The 20,941-nt window shown below is 34.5% G+C and overlaps 1 protein-coding gene across 1 annotated transcript; it reads left to right on the top strand.

Moving 5' to 3' along the window:
• Positions 1-2,748: 2,748 nt before the first annotated feature.
• Positions 2,749-3,504, top strand: LOC18445301 (nuclear transcription factor Y subunit B-1). The gene has a single exon (XM_020674188.2). The coding sequence runs from the start codon at positions 2,846-2,848 to the stop codon at positions 3,419-3,421; it is 576 nt and encodes a 191-aa protein (XP_020529847.1). The 5' UTR covers positions 2,749-2,845; the 3' UTR covers positions 3,422-3,504.
• Positions 3,505-20,941: the final 17,437 nt, after the last annotated feature.

Raw genomic sequence — 20,941 nt, 5'->3', positions numbered from 1 at the left:
AAGGTCTTTCTCATGCTGAAAAACCCTCAAATATACCATCTTGACCTTGTGATTCATAGACATGAAAAAAAAAGGGGCATTTCTAGTCTTAAAACTAGTTCGTCTTCTAACACATTATCTAGACCATCAATTTTCAAGGAATTATAGATCTACTTGATCGTCACCATTTTTGGAACTTTAATTTTTGTAGTTGGGGACAACATTAGATTTTTTATATCATTGCAAGGTTTTGCGGCACTCAAATTGTATTTTCGGCGTAGTTTTGAGGTGCACCTTACTTCAATAGTATAAGGTTGACACCTTATACAAACCTCACCCGAAATAAAAATGAGCGAGAGGGAGGATTTAAATTGTTTTTGAGGAATGGGAGGTTGGTTTGTTGACCCTCATTAAGGAGAGTCAAGTGGACCACAAGATGGGTCATGGGTTAGCTTGAGCCCTTGTCCCAAGAGGGAGAGGGGGCCCTTGCTCTTTTAGTAGAGCACGCATCTCATCCGCACACTTGTCAAGACACCATTGCACTCCTTTTCTCACAAGGAATATATTACTATTTTTATTATTATTCCATAGTTTTAGCATAGCATAAAGTGATGTTTGACAACTTTATGAGAAACCATGAGCTTATTTCAAGATAATATGAGATTAATCTAAGCTCCTTAGAGCATCCCCACAAGTGGGGGAAAACAAATATACTCATAAACTTGTCAAAGGCATCCATGCCTGCTCACAAAACCATTAAAATTTTATTAAATTCTTGAATAGAAATCTTTAGTAAGATTGCCAAATATACTAATTTCACCAATCCCCATCTAGGTAATATTGACAAGCCAATCACTGAGCCACACGATTCCGACGTCATCGAAGGCCGTAATATTTCGACACCTGTTGCAAACATATTTTTTAATTTAATTATTACACTCATGTGAGCAAAGCATCCCATGTTAGTTGGATACTGCATAGTTGTATCGGGAGCCCAAGATAAAATAAGGTTTAGACTTAGTGCGATTAGGGTTAGGGTTTATATTATATTTGAAATTAGGGTTAGTGGTCGACCTTCTTTGGAGGGCTCGCAACCCTACATGCGTACGTGCATAATCTACAAACCATGAAAAGACTATAGATAATGGATTACAATCTACATCAGATGCTCACCGAAAGATATTTTGTCCAGCTAGAAGATTTCATAATCCTGCAGGAGTATACTGTCTATTTACTTCCATAGTTGATAAGGATTAATTCTAGGACCTCAAATTTAAAGGTTGTAAACTCTTCAACCCATAAAATAATATTAATAAAAATTTACTAATTGCCCTCTCTTTGAACTTGGAAAAAGAAAAATTGTCTCAAGATTGAACAAAGGCTATCAACTTTTTGAAGTCAATTTGGCTTTAGAAAACTAAAACTTCAAAATCTTTCTTTTGAACAGAATTCTTAGGTTGTTACAAAAATTTTAGGGTTAAAAAATCCTCCCAAGTAAGTCTACCGAGGGAGTATATGTACAATATGTGTTGCCGCAAGAGCATAAAATACGCTCTTCTTTTGTCTTGAAGACTTTTTGCATGAAACAAAGGAGCGGAGGGGGGGGGACCATTTTGACGAGGTATGAGTGAGCCCTAGGGCTAGGGTCGCTAGGGCAAGCAATGGTTCCTCTCTCTAGGGTTCGATGGGGTTAAAGGTGAGAAAGGGTTACACAATCTAGAGATCGTTGCTAGGTTTAAGGGCACCAGTTGACGCCCTGCCCCCTCCTGAGGTTTTAGTTTGGGCCTTAACAAACAAAATGTATCAACCCTAGCCCATGACATCTCATGGGGCAAGTGTCGTTTTGGGACTTGAGAAGGCGTGTGGCTCCATGGGGGACCACTGCTTTTGCGTAGTCCTTCTAGGTTAGTGATAATACCATGTCTCTCCTCACAAGGTGGCTTGTGTCTACAAAAGTTGAATACACTCATGCACATATATGCAAGATAAATTCTTATATGGCAGGCAAGAGAGAGAGGGAGAGGTGATAAATGGCCCTGGTCGAGCCTGTGGTCGCATGCAGAGAGAGATTGGTAATAAATAGCTTTGGTCAAACTGTCAAGTCAGCTAGTCGACCAGACCAAACTTGGGTCCGGACCCCCTATTGGAGTTGTCAGGTCCAACCAACCTTGACAGGTCGACCCTAGACCCAGCCGATTTTGGTCCATCTGGTCCAGGTCGGGTGTGTCTGGTTCAGGTCGGGTCGGGTCTGTTTGGTTCATATCAAGGTCAACCCAACCCGGACCCGATTCGTTTACGGTCAGCTCTTATGGGACACCATCTACCAATGAAGGCATAGGACTTAGGGGCCGGTCCCATGTGTATTCCACTAAGAAAGCTTGATGCCAACGCACCAAGCTAGGTCACACCCCTGGCCATATGCACATGCTGACCCACCTAGTGTGTGTGTGACCATGCACCAAGACTAACTTTCTTAATCCATATCAATGCACTTCTATTAACAAGCCAAGCCTTGTTTGTTTCTTTGCCCCTTACCTTTCTCCCTCCTCAACTTTACCTCTCTCTCTTTCTTTACCACGAAAGCAAAAGACAATCACATAGACACATCAACATGCATACACATGAACCTCCATATATATCTATCTCTTCTCTTAGAGCAACTAAAGTCCAAGATAACAACGTGTACAAGTTCCATAGCATCAAGTCTCTTGCTTGAGAGAGATAGAAAGAGAGAAGAGAGAAGAGAGAAGAGAGAGATTTGTATTGTGTTTGACTTGAGAGAAAAAGAGAGACTGTGTTTCTACAAAGAGAGAGACGGTTGGAGGGAGAGATTGTATTTGTGTTTCTATTGAGAGAGGGAAAAAGAATGGTAGTGACCATCGGAGGGAGGACGAGCAGTCCTGACTCCGAAGGCAACGGTAGGCCTACAAACACCACTACCACCGCCACTGGGGGTGCAACTGTGACCGCCACAAGCCCAAGTGAGGGTTCCATAAGGGAGCAAGACCGGCTCCTCCCTATAGCCAACGTCGGCCGAATCATGAAGCAGATACTTCCTCCGAATGCTAAGATCTCGAAGGAGGCCAAGGAAACCATGCAAGAGTGTGTATCAGAGTTCATCAGCTTTGTCACAGGTGAGGCCTCAGATAAGTGTCATAAGGAGAAGCGCAAGACTATCAATGGTGATGATCTATGTTGGGCACTACAAACACTTGGGTTTGATGACTATGTTGAGCCATTGAGAAAATATCTGCATAAATATAGAGAGACTGAAGGAGAGAAGGCCTCATCCTCCCAAAACCCCGGTAAAAATGGCCAAATTGATGTTAAGGAGAGTGCCTCTAGCTTCAAAAATGATAATCCCTTCAATTTCAATGTAAATCATAGAAATAGTAGTAGTGGAAACAATGGTAAGAGTAACCAACTCTCTATACCGTTTTAGTGGCACATTTAAGACCACTTAATTGTGAAAATTAGGGTTTGGGTGTATTGCTCTTGTTTGAACATGTACACAGTTTCCATTCATTTCTTGCTTTTGTATGTTACATTTGCTAACATATTATGGGTCTTTTCAATTTCTAAAAAGATTTGAATGGAGGCTAATTTGTGGCTCATGTTATACATTACTAATTATTTTTTGATGCATTTCTCACTTCTGTATGTTATATTTCCTGACATATTCTGGGTCTCATACATTTCTAGAAAGATCTTTAACTGGAGCTTTAACATGTGATCATCTTGATGAAATGTTTGTCATTACTAATTTGGTTCAGCTGTTACAATTTACCCCCCAAAATGCTCTTCAACCTATGTGATTGAAGATTATGACAAGCACTCGTAATGCTTTCATACATTAGATCTCATATCATTCTTACCACTTTATTTCTTAATTTCCTTGGGAGGGCCATGCTTTTGGAAGTTTTATCCATATTAGACATGATTTTATTTGGGATTCGGTAGTTAATGTTTTGCATATGATAGAAATGAATTTGCTGTTGTACCTTAGCTTTTCATATAATTGCACTTCAATGAAATCTAAAGAAGGATTGGGCAAATGGGTTTCCTTTGTTGAAAACCCTAGGTTATTTTAGTGTCTGCATTATTGAATTGATATCTATTATATATATTTTTCTATCTTTGTTGATTGCTACTGAGAAGAGGTTTTCAATATTTGTTGATTGCTCCAACTCATTTGTTTATTTTATTTGACGTTTGATAGGAACAAGCACAATTTATGTTTTGTCTCAATTCTAATGTTTAACAAGATGTGAAGAGCTTAATACTTTTAAAGTAATATGGGGTATATCTATCATTCAACATGTGCTTTTATTTTATTTATTGTTTCTTCTTTTAGGGGGAAATTTATCAAAATATCTGCAAGAGATGAACAACTTATTATCTTACCCATATCTTTTAATTTAATATCAAAATACCCATAAAAACACAAATGTTCTTGATTTGGAATACTTGCAGATGGTAAAAATTCTGAATAGTTCATCTCTTATGAGTATTTTGATAAATATTTCTTTTTTTTAGGAAAACATTATGCCACTATGCTTATCAGATGAATTAGTATTGCTCTATCCTAGTCAACCTCCATAATAGGTTTAGCAAATTAAGGTATACATACATGATTATATGAAAACAAGTGATTCATAATCAACATTGGTTAGCAAGTTTCTTTCTCTTGTTTGAAATATTGTGCCCTATTTATTTAGATAATGGCCATCATAACTACCTTCTACAAAATTATGTTTTGAACATATAATATAAGATAGTCGGTCGATGCAATATCTTTAGGAAATTAAGTGATAATGCATGTTTTTATTAAAATATTTTAATAAATATCCAAAGTTACAAGAATTAGTAATCTCCATTTGATTTTTGGGATACTTTATTTATCAAGGGAATGAATACCTGTTTATCCACTTTTAATTTTCATTTCATACTAGGTATTATTCAATGTGCGTATATATGTTTCTAATACTTAGAAAATTGCAGCAAGTTACTATTGGACAATTTTTACTTCAGGCAACATCCACAAAGCATTATCAAGTTTCATTTTTTTTGCTTATGATACTTTCTCTTTTAGTGAATATATAGATCCTTTTCTAGAAGAAAAAACACATCTTTTCAAGATCATTTAAGGTTTCAATCATAGCAAACTTCTGTTCACACAACATAGTACTCTAGTAATATTTCATACATTCAATATTTTCTTCATTTCTCATCGGTAGTTAAGACATATTGTTTTTTCTTATTCACCACTTGGTAGAAAATTAGGTTACTTCAAATTATCTCAAGTAGAGGAGAGTTGTCACCTTCTCTTTTATCGGGATAGTGAGTATATGGATCCCTTTCTAGAGAAAATTTTCAATCATAGCAAACATTGGATCACGCATCATAGTATTCTAGTAACATTTCATGGATTCAATGATTTTTTCATTTTTCATGAGTAGTTAAATCATATTGTTTTTTTTTACTCGCCACTTAATAAAGCAGGTTGCTTCATATTATCTCCAGTAGAGGAGAGCTATCACTTTCTCTATTATCAGTAGTGAGTATGTGGATCCCTTTCTAGAGGAAAGCTTCAATCATAACAAACTTATGTTCACACAACATAACATTTTAGTAACATTTCATGCATTCAATGTTTTCTTCATTTCTCATGGGTAATTAATTCATATTGTTATTTTTATTCACCACTTAAAAAAGCAGGTTACTTCATATTATCTCCAATGGAAGAGAGTTCTCACTTGCTACTTTATCAGGGTACTGAGTATTATCTGGATCCATTTCTAGAGGAAAGTTTCAATCATAGCAAACTTTTGTTCACACATCATAGTATTCTAGTAACATTTCATATGTTCAATATTTTCTTCATTTCTCATGGGTAGTTAATTCATGGTGTTATTTTTATTTACCACTTAATAAAAGCAAGTTGCTTCATATTATCTCCAGTGGAAGAGAGTTGTCACTTTCTCTTTTATCAGGTTCCTGAGTACATCCCTTTCCAGAGGAAAAAGGACATGTTTCCAAAACCATTTAAGGTTTCAATCATAACATACTTCTATTCATACAATATAGCATTCTAGTAACATTTCATACATTCAATGATTTCTTCATTTCTTATAGGTAGTTAAGTTCTATTGTTGTTTTATTTACCACTTAGTAGAAAATTAGGTTGCTTCAAATTATCTCCAAAGGAGGAGAGCAAGTATATATATAACACATACATAAACAAATATCGTTACATCTTTGTGTGAAGCAGACCATAATTGCTAGGGATTGATACAAGGTATTAGAGAGCTAGTAACACGATTGAAACTTTTTGGAGTATATGTTTACAAAAATGATAATGCTATGGATTTTAGAACGAATGATATGAGTTTCTATAGAAGAGGTATATTTGTATTGGTATGTTTATAAAAAGGAAATCTATGACTAATTGATAAAAACTTGCATTGTATATATGAACAATATTACTTGCAATTGGCTTTCAATATAAAGGTTTATATGCCTTTCAGTTGACCATAGAAAGGGCATGATTTTTAAGTATGGTTTGTTAGATATAATTTTTAGATTTATAGATACAAGTTTCTAATATATTTTGGTCATGGTTTCTATTAATATTGATACCATTTTCTGTTAATTTAGTATAGTTTTCTGGGAATCCCTTGCACACTTGTTTAGGATTGGTGTGCCAGAAATTAGAAACATAGACGCTCATGAAGTATAAGGAAATGTGTATGTGGGGGTGTGTGTGTAATGTGTATGTGTATATATGTGTATGTATATATAGGTATGCATGTATGTGTTTATGTATGTATGCATTCCACACACATATATACATATTGGCATTATACTGACTTGCACACTTATATATGTGTTGTTTTATGCATTTTGGTGGAAAATCATCTTCAACATTTAGATCACAATAAGATCTTGGCTAAATAAGCATAGATGACTATTTAAGATTGTTTTAGAAATTAAACAATTGATACTTTTGCTTATTAAGTGGCTATTGTAATGTACAAGTATAATTTCCGTTGCCATGACTTCCATTATGGAATATTTTTTATGACTGAACTAGTTAGATTGATAATCATATTAACAATTTACTTTTTATTCTCATGGTCCATGAAATAAACATAAAAATATCTAGTTGAAGTATAAAATTTAGCTAATTGTCTTAGATTCAATTTGTTTCTATGAGGGTTCAGATATTGTCGAGGATTACAGTCTTATTACACAAACAAAGAGAGCATTCACAAATTACTTGGTAGAAACATTTGTTTTCATCAATTAATGTGGTAGAGAGGATCAGCAATTTCTTATGTAAGAACAATACTCTTTCTCTCCAAAACTTTTATGCAGAAAGAATGACTTTTATGTATTTCTCATTCAATACTTTATTCCATTTTGATATTTCAATATGGTACGTTTGGATCATTGTTACCTAGATCACTGAGACTATAAAGTGAGTAAAATTTCTTCCAAGGATTTTCTTTCACTCTTCCTCTTTTAGAGATGACACACACATAAAGTATATAGAAAGCTAACACCAAGTTACCATATTGTCGTATCAATTTCTACTGCTGACACCCCCAATTAATACTTTCCAAATGTAACTCTCCAATCTATTGAAAAATGGGTAGGGGCTTGTCTTCCCCACTGAATTATCTAAAAAAAAAAAGCTAATAACTCATAAATACATTGGAAAATTTTGTAACCAATTGCAATTATTATAAGATATCCATCGTGTATGTTGCTTCTTCTAAAATGGACTGAGGTAATGGGATTCAAGTAATTTTCTCTGTTTTGTAATTTTTCATGACTTATTTATTGTCATCCTACTGCATAACAATATTAACTTTTTCCCTATAGAAATCAAGGAAAACATGGATTTACACTCTCTCTCTCTCATACACGGACACTAAAAAGAATGCATGAGTGCACACTCATATAATGGATATATAAAATGCTCATATTTAGTATAGACTGACATAGTGGCCATCCATCATATGACCTTTAATCAACTACACAAGAGCAACATACAATGAAAAAAGAAATGCATCTTTGTTTTTTATGGAAAAAATTCTAAGAACCTATAATGAAATATGTACATTATAATTACACATAACGATGGCGTTGTGGGACCAAATGATACATTAATGAAGCTAATACAAAACTAAGTGCATATGAACTTTTAAGAATTCCAGGATTAGATGATTAGGTATATGATTAGTTGTAGATATTTCTCTTAAATCGGTTTCTACAAAAGTTTAATTACAAATATTTTACAAAGGCATAAATTCGTTAAACATTAAAGGTAAACATAAAATTACAATTGAAAAACTAAGAATGGCTTTTATTAAATTATGGAATTTTGCACTTTCAAATCGCATTAATTATGTCTAAAACAAATATTTGGAGCTGGAGATAGATTTACTAAATGTACTTGGAGATGAAGGTTGGGACTATTAGGAGAAAGATAGTTTGTATTCCATAAAATTCCCAAAGCTCAGAAATTCTATATCATGCTTACCTTGATATTCTATTTTCAATCGCTATTACTTGCAATAAATATATTCCATCTCTAACTCCTACTAATTTGAAATTCTCTATCTCAAAAGTGAAAAAAAAGTATGACTACTATCTCGTGTCTTTTTCTTAAGCTATAAAATTTCTTGTTTTTAAATTGGCAGACAATTACTTTTAGAGCAAAGATAACTCACAATGTACAATTATGAATGTTTTTTATTATTTTTGGATTAGTGATTCTATTTTGTCTCTTTCAAACACACTTTGTGACAAGTAATATGTGCCGTAAAATTCATAATCACATGATAATTTTTTGGTGAAATTATTTGGAAGTTCAAAATTTCTGAAGTTGTATAACTAAGGAAAATATTAATATCAACAAGAAACAAAGGATTAATCAGTGAACAAACTACTGAAGATGTTCATAATTAACAATGGAAACAATAACGAGTTTACTTCAAATAAAATTGAATATTACTAAAATCTACAATAAATCATTTGTTGCAGTTTTGTCAAATTGCCAATATTTGAGTATTTATCTGAGTTCATATTTATAGTTACATAAAGTTTTATACTAGCTAATGAAACACATGTTGCACAAAACATTAAATTAAAAAATTTATCCAACTTAACCCTCGATCTCCTTTACAAAAATTGGGGTGCCTACCACTAAGATGAAGCACAGTTGTCTAAAATTCAATTAACTTAAATGAGGGATTAGACTTTGACGAGGTTTATGGTTTGCATGGGTAGAGAGAGCATTCACAAATTGTCTTTTTCTTCTTTTTTGGGTAGCTCATCAATAGGAATCGAGCTTAAAATGTAGCACTGCTAAACATTAACTGAAAGCTACTCAATCCCAAACCCTATTCCTAGAAGCACGAAGAGCGTTCAGAAGTTACTAATTACAAACATTTATCTTCATCAATTAACCTTTGATGGAGAGGATCAATGAGTTTTTGTTAAAATAACACCCTTAGTCTCTCCAAAGTTTTCATTCATCTGATTTTGTTAGGTTGTGATTGTCTCCTAGGGAAAATAATGACTTTTATATGTTTCCTATTCATTGCCTTACTCCATATTGTAACTTCTACCTGAAAAGTTTTAATAAATGATTCCTAGATCATTTAGAAGTACATTTTTCATTATGAAGTGTGTAAAATTTATTTTTGAGTATTGCGTTTCACTTTTCCTCTTTTATAGATGACACACAAATAGACCTATAGAAAGCTACAAACTCAAAAATGCATTTGGCAGAGAAACATATGAGCAGAAGTTAGAAATAACCAAACTTGAAATCTTACAAGATATCCATAATTTGTGTTGCTTCTTCTAAAATGGACTAAGGTAATGAGATTCAAGAAAATTTTGTATTTTGCAATCTTTTCACTACTCATTTGTGGTCATCATACTGTACAATATCAGCAGCTCAACTCTTTTTGCTAATAGAAATCAAGAAATACATAGATCTCTCTTCTGGAAGTTTGTTTTCGGCTATTAATTCTTTTTTAATACTTTCTTTCTAAAATCTCTCTCTCTCTCTCTCTCTCTCTCTCTCTCTCTCTCTCTCTTTCTCTCTCTCTCTCTCACACATACATATACAAATAAAAGAATGTCAAATACATTGCGGGTCGCACAAAACACCTCTCAATCAAGTAATTTCACTACAAGCTGAGGATATGGCCATGTATTTAGCTTTTGCAAAAGATTTGGCCACAATTTTTTGTTTCTTATGTTTCCATGATATGATAGAGTCTCCAAGAAATATACAATATCCAGTGGTCGAACATAAAGTATCTGTGCATCCTACCCAGTCAACATTAGCATAGGCTCGTTAAACAGATTTCCTTGTATCTAACAATTGTTGCCTTGCTAGGTATAGCGTGGCATTCTGTGATAATATGCCTAGGACGTTTGCAATAATTTTAAAAAATTCTTCTAACAATGGGATGCTATATGACCCTATTTTTTACATTCATAATATCATAGTGAAGATGGCCCATTTTGTGATGGCTTTCCTCTGGTTGATTCAAAGACAGACTCAATGTCCTTTTTTCCTTCAATGATGGCATATGTTGTAACTCTCGCCTCCTCACGAAGTAACTCACCCAAAATCACATTTAGGTTGGGCAATGTTCCATGATTCAAAATATTGGTTTGAATGATCTCATATTCTGGGCGTAATTTCGTTAGAAATTGCATCACTTTCTTTTAATCATTCATCTCCTTTAAGCTTTTAATGCAACAAGTACTAGGGATAGCCTTCATACTTATAGATTCATATTTTTGCCCACAAATTCATAAAACGAATGTAATATACCTGGATATTTTTCTCCTGTTATCCATAGGTAAACATATCATACTCAGTTCGGAATTGCATGGCAATATTTGATTGCTGATAGATTTTTTCCAAATATTCCCACATTTCTTTTGTAGTGTGAAGCCCTCTCATTAGCCTTCCAATGTCCATATCCGATCCATGAGACAATTTTTACATTATTAATCTTCCATTGTTGGGTTTCATTAATGTTGGATGGTGTCAATTGTGATTCAATTCCATTAATATAATCCCACAAACCCTTCCTTCAACAAAAAAAAAAGAAAAAAAAGCTCAAAATGAAAATGTAAATGGGGATTGTTTTTCCCATCAAGTTTTATAGCCAATACATATCCTCTTTCAGAAGCCATGTATAAATGGTGTGAGCATCCCTCAATCTCGATAAAAAAGACTCGATCTAATATCAAAACTTAAAGTTGATAACTAGCAGCTGACTTTTGCTTCCAATCCTTTGTAAAAATAGGTCAGATTTGATAAACTATGGTAGTTTTCTACCAAAAAGAAAAATACTTTTGCCGAAGACAGAGAAAGACAAAGAGAAGTACCTAGGAAAACAGTACTCTTATTTATTTATTTATTTATTTTGATTGGGTTTATTTTCTATAGAAATCAAGAATAGGGTCCAAAATAATTGTGGTCTTGAGGCTCACACAAGGATGTACAAAGGGTTTGACAACTTAATGCATAGGGTATGATGCAAAACGGGTTGCTATTTGGAAGGGGTTTGCAATTGCTCTTGGCAAAAGATTTGAAAGGGTGGGGGGGGCACTTATATGAACAATGAGTTCTATATGGAACAAAGTTGTAAATGGTAATCAAAATGAGAAAGGGGTTTTACGAAATCAAGGGCAGGAGAGCTGTATCGAGCAAAAGAAAAGCAACGGGAAGACTGTGCAATAAATCTGGTGGTCCTCAGAAAATAGCACGATGATCAGTAAGAAGGAATTATGATCAGGAGTTGATGATCACCCTCATACGATAACTTATTCAAGTTAGTAGCAGTCGAGGATTGGCCTTATTCTCATACCATGTCAAATATGGAAAGAGGCACAACAAAATACTTGTCTTCATTTACTCTCTCTATATATACATACACAACTAGAGGTAACTTGCACACAACACAACAAGATCGGGACAATGATTAATAGGGCGCAGTTTGTATAGTGTCGAGGCTCTAAACAATTAAAGTAGAGCGTACCTTCAACTAGCGTTGAGAAATGTGGTTTCAATACTGTAAATCTTTGTAATAGCATTAAAATATGGAAAATTGTGTTTTGCTGGTTAGAACACATTTCTATATATGCAGTCCAGAAAGTATAAAGCATCCATCTTAAAGATGAATGCAAGTAGGTGTTTCATCTAAAAACAATGGAAACCAACAATCCAAATGTTTTTTATTAAAATTATTTTTTTTAGTTTTTAAAATTTATTTATTTATTCATATTCATGGTCTCCATGTTAGAGATTGCATGTTGTTAAAAATTAAGTTTTAAAATCCTTCTCAAAAATAGATTTCTACATATGCGGGCTTCACTGCACAGAAACAGGATCCTTAAAATATCATTTCTAGTTATAAAATATAAAGTTTCAAAATTAGTGTAGATCGAGCAGATCTATGAAAACTTGAAAATCTTGAAAATTGACAGTCCAAAATACATTACAAGATAAACTATTTCCAAAACTTGAAATCCATTTTTTTTCTTATGTCCATACATCTTGATGTCAAGATGGTCAATTTGAGGATATTTGGGCATCAAAAGGACCTCTTCTAGTGAAATTTTTGAGGTGGGCTCTAATTTGATTGTTTAGATCCTCGGCTCTATATAAACTTTTTTTAAAATTAATACATGTATATTATATAGACCCGGTTTCTATGCGGCCGAGCCCGCATAAAGAAATGCGGGTATCTTAATAAATCTATTTTGTAGAGGCATGTTAAGACTTAAATTTCCCTAACATTGAATTCATGAATATGAAAAAATAAATAATTTATAAAACTAGAAATATGATTCTAGTAAGAAAACATTTAGACCGTTAGTTTCCATTGTTTTTAGATGGAACACCTACTTGCATCCGTCTTTAAGATGGACGCTTTACATTTTCTAGACCGCATATATAGAAAACCGCATATATAGAAATGTGGTCCAGCCGGCATGAAACTATTTTCCATATTGTATTATACTTTCCATATATGACATGAAACAAAAGTAATTACCATATCTTCAACGACCTCTACTAAGAATGCATGAGAGTAATATTTAGTATGGACTGATCAACCACCATATCAACTACACAAGTGCAACACACTATGAAAAAAAAAAATATAGCTTTATTTTTTATGGAAATATACTAAAAACCCAACATATACATTATAACGACGCATCATGATGGTGCTATGGAACCAAATACTACATTTGGTTCCATGCCTAAAATACCTAGTTAGAGGTACTTGGTTGACCTAATCATCTCATCTACAGTGCATCTTACCAATTTAAAAAAAAAAAAAAAAAAAATTGACCTCAAAATTCCTCTTTATATTCAAATCCGAGAAAGGTAAATTAAGGATCCCCTTACTTTGACCTAGATCTATATGAAGAAAATGAAAAATGGAGATTGTCAAACTATAATTATCAGAAAGTTGAAGTTTTGGTCTCTTTTTTATGGATTGTCTGCTATGCCCACTAGATCTTGCCAAAATTTGCTTAAATTCAATGGGATCCAAAAAAATGAAGCTAATATACCTAGGACAATTGAATTATGAATGTAAAGGAAAAGCACTAAAGATCAATGAAAATGAACAAAGACTTGTTGGGCCACCCCACGAGCCCTGCACCTGGAGCTTGAATCAAATTGTTGAGTCAATAGCTTCTCCAATTTGAAGAGAAACTGATTGGATTTTGAAATATAATGGGATATGAGGGAGTTACATGAGGAATCAAAACTTCAAGGGGGACCAAAATCTAAGACTAAGGGGCATGTAGAGCATCTAGGTGGATTGGGGTTTTGAGTTGCTAGAATTAGGGTTTGAATGTCTCCATGATCGATTTTGGGTCTTAAGTAATTAAAAGTTTTTCTATAGTTTTAGGGAATGAAAGGTCAAAATCAGGGTTTAAAAACTCGCCGAGTCGAGCCAGACTCGCCCGGTTCGACTCGAAAATCGTCTGCAACCGAGCCGTTTCTATGAAAAAACCGGGAATCGCCCGTGTCCATAGAGAATCGGGTCATTCCCAATAGTAAATCACGAGTCTTACACGTGGCCGCCTCACGGGAGCAACATGTGGCACCTAAAAAAACTTCCACATGTGGTGACTCACCTCACATGTCGGCCCCATCGCTTTTCTACACGCGCAATGCATCATCTATTATACATGAATATATAGAGAACAAAGCAATGCTCATCCTTCGATGTGGGATAATTCCCACAAAAAAGCATTAAAGCAAGACGATTAAATATATATTATTATAGAAGCTAATATATTCACATTAGGCAATGTGGTGGTGTTGGTTGACATCTCCAATTTTTAGGGGGGGGTCTAGAGTTCGAACCCTATAGCGCGCGTCCAATATTTGTTGTTTTGTTGTCAAAAAAATAAACAAAGGCAGAAAATACTGTTGTAAAAAAATAAAAGGCTTTTCAAGATAAAGATAAAAAAAATAATACAACATTTTTTTTATTTTTCTTGTGAAAAAATACAAAGTAATATAACAAGTATTTCTTGCAAAAAAATAAAACAAAAGGCATAAAAAAATAAAATGTACATTGACAGCATCATTTTTTTATTTTTCCAGTAAAAAAAATAAAAAATAATACAACAAGCAAAAAAAAATGAAGTACAACATCTTCTTCTTTTGTAAAAAAAAAAAAAAAGAAGATAATCAACAAGAATCATATTTTTCTTGTAAAAAAAAAAAAAAATAACACAATAAGTATTTCTTGTCAAAAAAATAAAAGGTATTTCTTAATACAACCTAGGAATAAATGGTCTGATTATATTTTTATTTTTTATAACATGATGGTCTTTAACATAAATTTAGTAATATTAATTTAAAGATAGGATTCATACAATGAGGCCATTTGAAATCTCTCTCTTTCTACTAAGTAGTACTAACAATCTCTTCCACTAATTTATTCTAGAAACCTAAAAAATTAAAGAAAATTGGTACGCATTCTAGTAATTTCTACATTGATAACCCAATCTTTTATTTTATTTATTAATTTTTGTATTATAAATCATATAGTGTACTATTTTCATTACAGTTATCAATAATACATTTTAAATTAGATGATATTATAAAATATTTTGGATTTGTTATTATTTATATAATAAAATAGTTATAAAATATTATTGGTATATAATATTATAGTTAGTTAGGTTGTAATAATTTGGGTTTTTTTAGCGGATTAAGGTTTTCCGCTAATTCGATATTGTAGTGGCCAATTTTTCATCTATTTAGTCAACTCTTTATTGTAGTCCATATATGATTATATACTTAATCCATGATAATTCTATGATTTCTTTTGTGTGATGTAAATTTAATGGTCAACATAAGTTCATACAGGGAAATAACATCTCAATATTCATAAATTGATAAAAACAATGAAAGTTAATAATGTAGTTTCCCCATTTCTTATTGGATTCCTAAAAAAAACATTTATAATGAATTTTAATAATTTTTTTGAATTCTTTAAGGCTTAATCCGAGCGATTCGACCCGATTTTCGATCCGGATAGTCGATTCGTCGATCCGGGTCACTGATCCATTTTTTAAACCACCAGTCAAAAATGGTCTAAGCATATAAAGATGTCAAATGAGTCCAAGAAAAACTAAAATTTGACTAGAAAAGAGTATTTGTAACTTAGAAATTAGAGTTATTTACGTACGGACTTTAAATAAATTAGAAAAATACGAGTTGCTCTCTTTATAACTTAAAATTACAATCAAGGTTGATCAAAGCGACTGTTTTTTTTTTTCAAAACTTAAAGTTGCTGTTCGTGGATGGTAGTGTCGGACCGCTTATTTTTTAAAAAAGCTTAAGTTTCGGTCCGAGGTTGGTTGAAATCCTTCGACCTCAACTTAAGTTTTGAAAATAAACTAAGCGGTCCGATAATGCCATCCTCGGACCACAACTTTTAAGTTTTGAAAAAAAAAAGAAGAAGAAAGAAGCGGACCGGGGATGCCATCCCCGAACCTTTTTTTTTTTCAAAACTTAAAAGCGGTCCGGGGATGGCATCCCCGGACCACTTTTTTTTTTTTCCAAAACTTAAAGTTGCGGTCCAAGGATAGCATCTTGAACTGAAACTTTAGCTTTGAAAAAGAAAAGCGTCCAAGGATGGCATCCCCGAACTGCTCTTTTATTCCAAAACTTAAAGTTGCAGTCCGAAGATGGCATCCGAATCACTTTTTTATTCCAAAACTTAAAGTTGCAGCCCCAAGATGGCATCCGAATCACTTTTTTATTCCAAAACTTAAAGTTGCAGCCCGAAGATGGCATCCGAATCACTTTTTTATTCCAAAACTTAAAGTTGTAGTCCGAGGATGATATTCTCGGACCGAAACTTAAGTTTTGAACCCAAAAAAGCGGTCCGATGATGGCATCCTCAGACCGAAGGGTAATTCTGTAAAAACAAAAGTGATGTTCACCGACTTTGATTGTAATTTTCGAGTGTAAAGAGAGCAAATCATATTTTTGTAACTTATTTAAGATCCCTACGTAATTAACTCTAGATATTATTAGATGACCCTATGACCCACAAAATTGTAGCCAGCCAGTTTGGGTTGTTTGTCTATTTGCAATATGAATCACTGCACCAGCACCTAGTGCCGTGATGTGGACGAATTTAGGGCCCTAACAACTTGAAATTTTAAGTTTAAATTGAATTAAAGATTTTATATCTGATTCAACCCCAATTTATTGCATTCAAAACGGGAATTTATGGAAAATAAATGAAAATATTTTCAAATTTACTTTTTGGTTCCTTGAGCTCTTCCTTATAAATGCTTTAAATTTTTGAAATTACATATCTTTAAGAAGGCCTAATTCCATGGTAGAATTTCTATTTGTTTTGGATAATGAGCAAATAAGGAAGGTTTTTCAAGGGGTTTTGAATTTTTGGCAACGATTCTTACTTTTTGAGTTTCAAGGTTTTCCTCTTTTTTGCAATGCTACACATTTGGGTTTTTCGATCATTTGGTTTCCTAGGGTTATCCTTAAGTTTCTAAGACATGGCTTAGTGTTAAGGGTGTTTTGTGGGCTTGGAGTTTCAGTTTAGAGTTGGGACCTAAAACTCCTTTCAGCCAAAATAGGGCGTCTACCATTTCCTATAAAGTTCAGCAAAATGGCTATTTCAATTCACTCTTAAAACATATATTTGACATATATTGATATAGGTTTTTTATTGGATTGATTATGAGCATGTATTTTGTACTCCCATAGGATACCACAATAGACTTATTCCATCATGCAAAAAAAAAAAAACTTAGGTGGATGCTTTTGATATGAAATTTAGAAATCCACTTTAGAATCACCATATATGATTATCTCTAAAAACAAAATTAGATTTTGAGATCTTAAACACTTAGATTGGACTATCCAAAAATTTGGACAGTCTATGTTAATTAAAACAAGACATTATTTTTCTAGGTAAATAAATAAGGGTGCGGTTTGTATAGACCCTAGGCTTTAAACAATCAAATTAGAGCCTACCTTCAAATAGTGTCGAGAAATGCAATTTCAATACTGGAAATCTTTGTGATAGCGTTCAAATATATTTTCATCTTTATTTATAAGATTTAAAGCTTCAAAAATAGTGTAGATCTATATATCTATGAAAACTTGAAAATCTTGAAAATTAACGGCCCAAAAATGCGTTACAAAATACACTATTTCCCAAACTTGAAATCCATTTTTTTCTCATGCCCATGCATCTTGATATCGAGATGATCAATTTAAGGATATTTTGGCATCAAAACAACATCTTCTAGTGAATCTTTTGAGGTAGGCTCAAATTTGATTGTTTAGACTCTCAGCTCTATATAAACTTTTCCCTATAAAGAATGTGTATGATTTTATTTGCTTTTTTCTTTTATTTTTTGTTAGTTTTTAGGTTGAAAAGGTTATATCCCCAAAATTTAAGAGTCCGAAAAATATTCATAGATAGGGTTTTACCGGAGGGAGCTTATAGACGATATGCTCCCACGACATCATATAATCTTTTGGTGTTGATCGTAGTGTTATAAGCATAATTTGAGAGTGTTGATGTCTATCCAATTCCTCTAAGTAGGCGTTTGACCTATGAGACCAAATGAAGAAAATTGGTCCCACAAGGTCACACAGATGTTTTTCATATACAACGCCAACTTATAAATACGCAAGTAAAATAGATAGACTTCTTTTATTTAAAAAGTAAACTCAAAAGAAACAAACACTATATTGGAATAAATTTCTTCGAAAAAAAAGGCCAAATAAGGACAACGCCAATAGAAAAGACATACTAATCATTTATATGGCTCAACGTTCCAAAATCAATCATTTAAAAATATGTTTCTCGAAGTGGGGAACAGTTTAATAAACATGTTATGCTATGTAGAGATCTAGAATTAGGCACTAGCAACTTGTAAGAGTGCAAACAAAACAAGTTAAGCGCAAGTAGTTCACCTTTGATACTCTGTTCTAAGATGGTTAGCCTTTTTGTTAATCATGGCGTAACAACTTAGACTACTCTTAAGATGGGTTTTCAATGGCTGCTAAGACAGTCTGAGAAATTCTGTAGAAGGATGACAGGTGAGCATCTAGAAAATGGTGCTTGACATCTAAAGGCAGCGACAAATGTAAAAGAGTTGTTTAACGAGCATTCTCAATCTTCTAGGTGAAGATACCTAAGGAATATAAACAATCTTGTACAATGTGCTATATCCTTTCAACTCAACAGCAATACAACAATAATATCTTTTTCCACCATGTTTAGTCTATACCACTGAGAAAGAAACCAGTAGTAAGACCAACATGTTTTGGTAAGTTCTTCACTTCAACAAGTGGAACCACACATTATCTTCCCAGCAACCATGGTTTGAAAACTCCTTGATTCAGCTCAATTCAGGTATCCAACGAGTCAACTTCTCATCACTACTAAGGCTAGAGCTATACTGGCATAGACTTGGCAGGTTACCAGTGCAGCTCTAGCCTTAGACAAACTTGGCAGGTTACCAGAGTTTGTCTAAAGCTAGAGCTACACTATCTACTATATATACCTCTTCACTATTCCGTCCGTCTTTGGCAGGAAATATTGTCGGATTTCGGGTAAACCTCACTCATTATGATTCACCTGGCTCCCCTTTCTACAACCCAATGCTACAATCTATGATCGCATGAGGCAAGCCCTCGAGAGCTCAAACTCTCGCATCGTAGACTTGAATTGGCCCTTTTTCGAAGATCATCTACTGGACGATTCTCACGGTCGAACATCCAGTCCACAGTGATACCATTCAATGGTGAGTTCTCTATGACAGTCGGGATCGGCTCCCCAAAGATCGAGTACCGAATGATCATGGATACTGCAGTAGCATTACATGGACACAGTGTGAGGGTCGTACAATATGCTTCCCACAATCGGCCCCACTCTTCCACCCACTGAATTCCGACACCTACCAAAAAGTCGAGTGTCACACACCTTTCTGTGATACTGTCGATCGTGATTGCGACGAAACATGCAATTACGCCGCTGATTATGAAGACCATTTGACCTCATATGGTGTTTTCTCAACCGTGACGGTCACTTTCGAGACGAGCAATGAGGGCACCTTTGTCACCGTCCCAACTGTAGCATTTGGGTGCGGTGAGGAAAATGAAGGAGTTTTTGGGAGGGAAGTGGCCGGGATAGTGGGGGTCGGCCGCCCGTCCCCGTCCCTTATTAACCAATTGGGTGACCACATCAACCACAAATTCTCATACTGCTTGCCTGAACAGGGCACAAGCACATTATTTTTTGGGACACCTGCCCATATGCCTGTACTAAACCTTAAGTCCACTTCACTTCTGTTTTTGCCAAACGATCCGATTTATTACATCTTGGATCTCCAGGACATAAGTGTAGGGATAACGCGCCTACGCATACCACCGGGAAGCTTTGATCCAACGGATGAACAGAGGTCTCTTACAATCGATTCCGGCACCGCGTACACTTACTTGCACAGACTTGTGTATGACAGGCTCTCTCAGAGTCTAGATCGCGCAATACGATTACAAAGAGTTGTAGTCTCCGGCACCAACCTCCCGCTTTGCTACAGAGTGCAAAACAATCTCGATTTCCTGAGAATTCCAGCTGTCACATTTCACTTTCCGGGCAACAATGGTGATTGGAAAGTCGGCCCGAGGACTCTGTTTGTGCCGGTGGCTCCAGGAGCCGTTTGCATGGGCATATTGCTTGATATTCATGGTTCGGTTTTTGGGGCTCTGATTCAACGAGACATGTTTGTGGAGTACGACCTTGGGAGAAACTTGCTTTCTTTTAGTCCTACTGATTGTAATTTTACTAGTTTCAGTTTGGCTTCTCTAGTTTCATACGGAAAGAAACTTTTACTGTCTTTGCTCTTCTTTACCTCGTTAACTTGGAAAATAAATCAAACAAACAAACAAAGGTGTTGGGATTTGATATATTTTTCTCTCCCCAGGAAAACTGTACCCCCTTCACGGGTAACAGGCATAAATTCTCCATTCTCCCTAGGGTGCATTCAGGATTTCAATCATCATACTTTTATAATGCTTCACCTCCTACTCTAATAAGTCTCTTATATAAATAGATAAAGGTTGCATTGCCTTCTCTCGCACACGCAAGGCTTAGAAAACAGGGATCCGGATCCGGATCCGGATCCAGATTGCCTGAAATGGGAATTATTGGGGCTGAATTGGTCACGCTAAATATCAGGAACCGGCCTGTTCACTTATGAACCGGCCGGTTCAGCAGCCCCACTTTTTTTTTTTTTAATTTCCGATTCACTGATCTAGATCTCCATTCTGACTAACCACATCGAAATCCATATGGACGATCTGGATTAGCCATCTGATTTTTTGAAACCTTGCTTG

This window comes from Amborella trichopoda, chromosome 2, assembly GCF_054954075.1.
Source record: "Amborella trichopoda isolate Santa Cruz 75 chromosome 2, AtrichopodaSantaCruz75HAP2 v2.0, whole genome shotgun sequence".
Classification (NCBI taxonomy): Eukaryota; Viridiplantae; Streptophyta; class Magnoliopsida; order Amborellales; family Amborellaceae; genus Amborella; species Amborella trichopoda.
Note: the sequence above shows the minus strand (reverse complement) of the source record. Positions and strands in the feature narration are given on the sequence as shown.

What these genes read in the sequence shown, in the direction of transcription:
- LOC18445301 (XM_020674188.2), top strand. Translation starts at nt 2,846, where the DNA reads ATGGTAGTGACCATCGGAGGGAGGACGAGCAGTCCTGACTCCGAAGGC.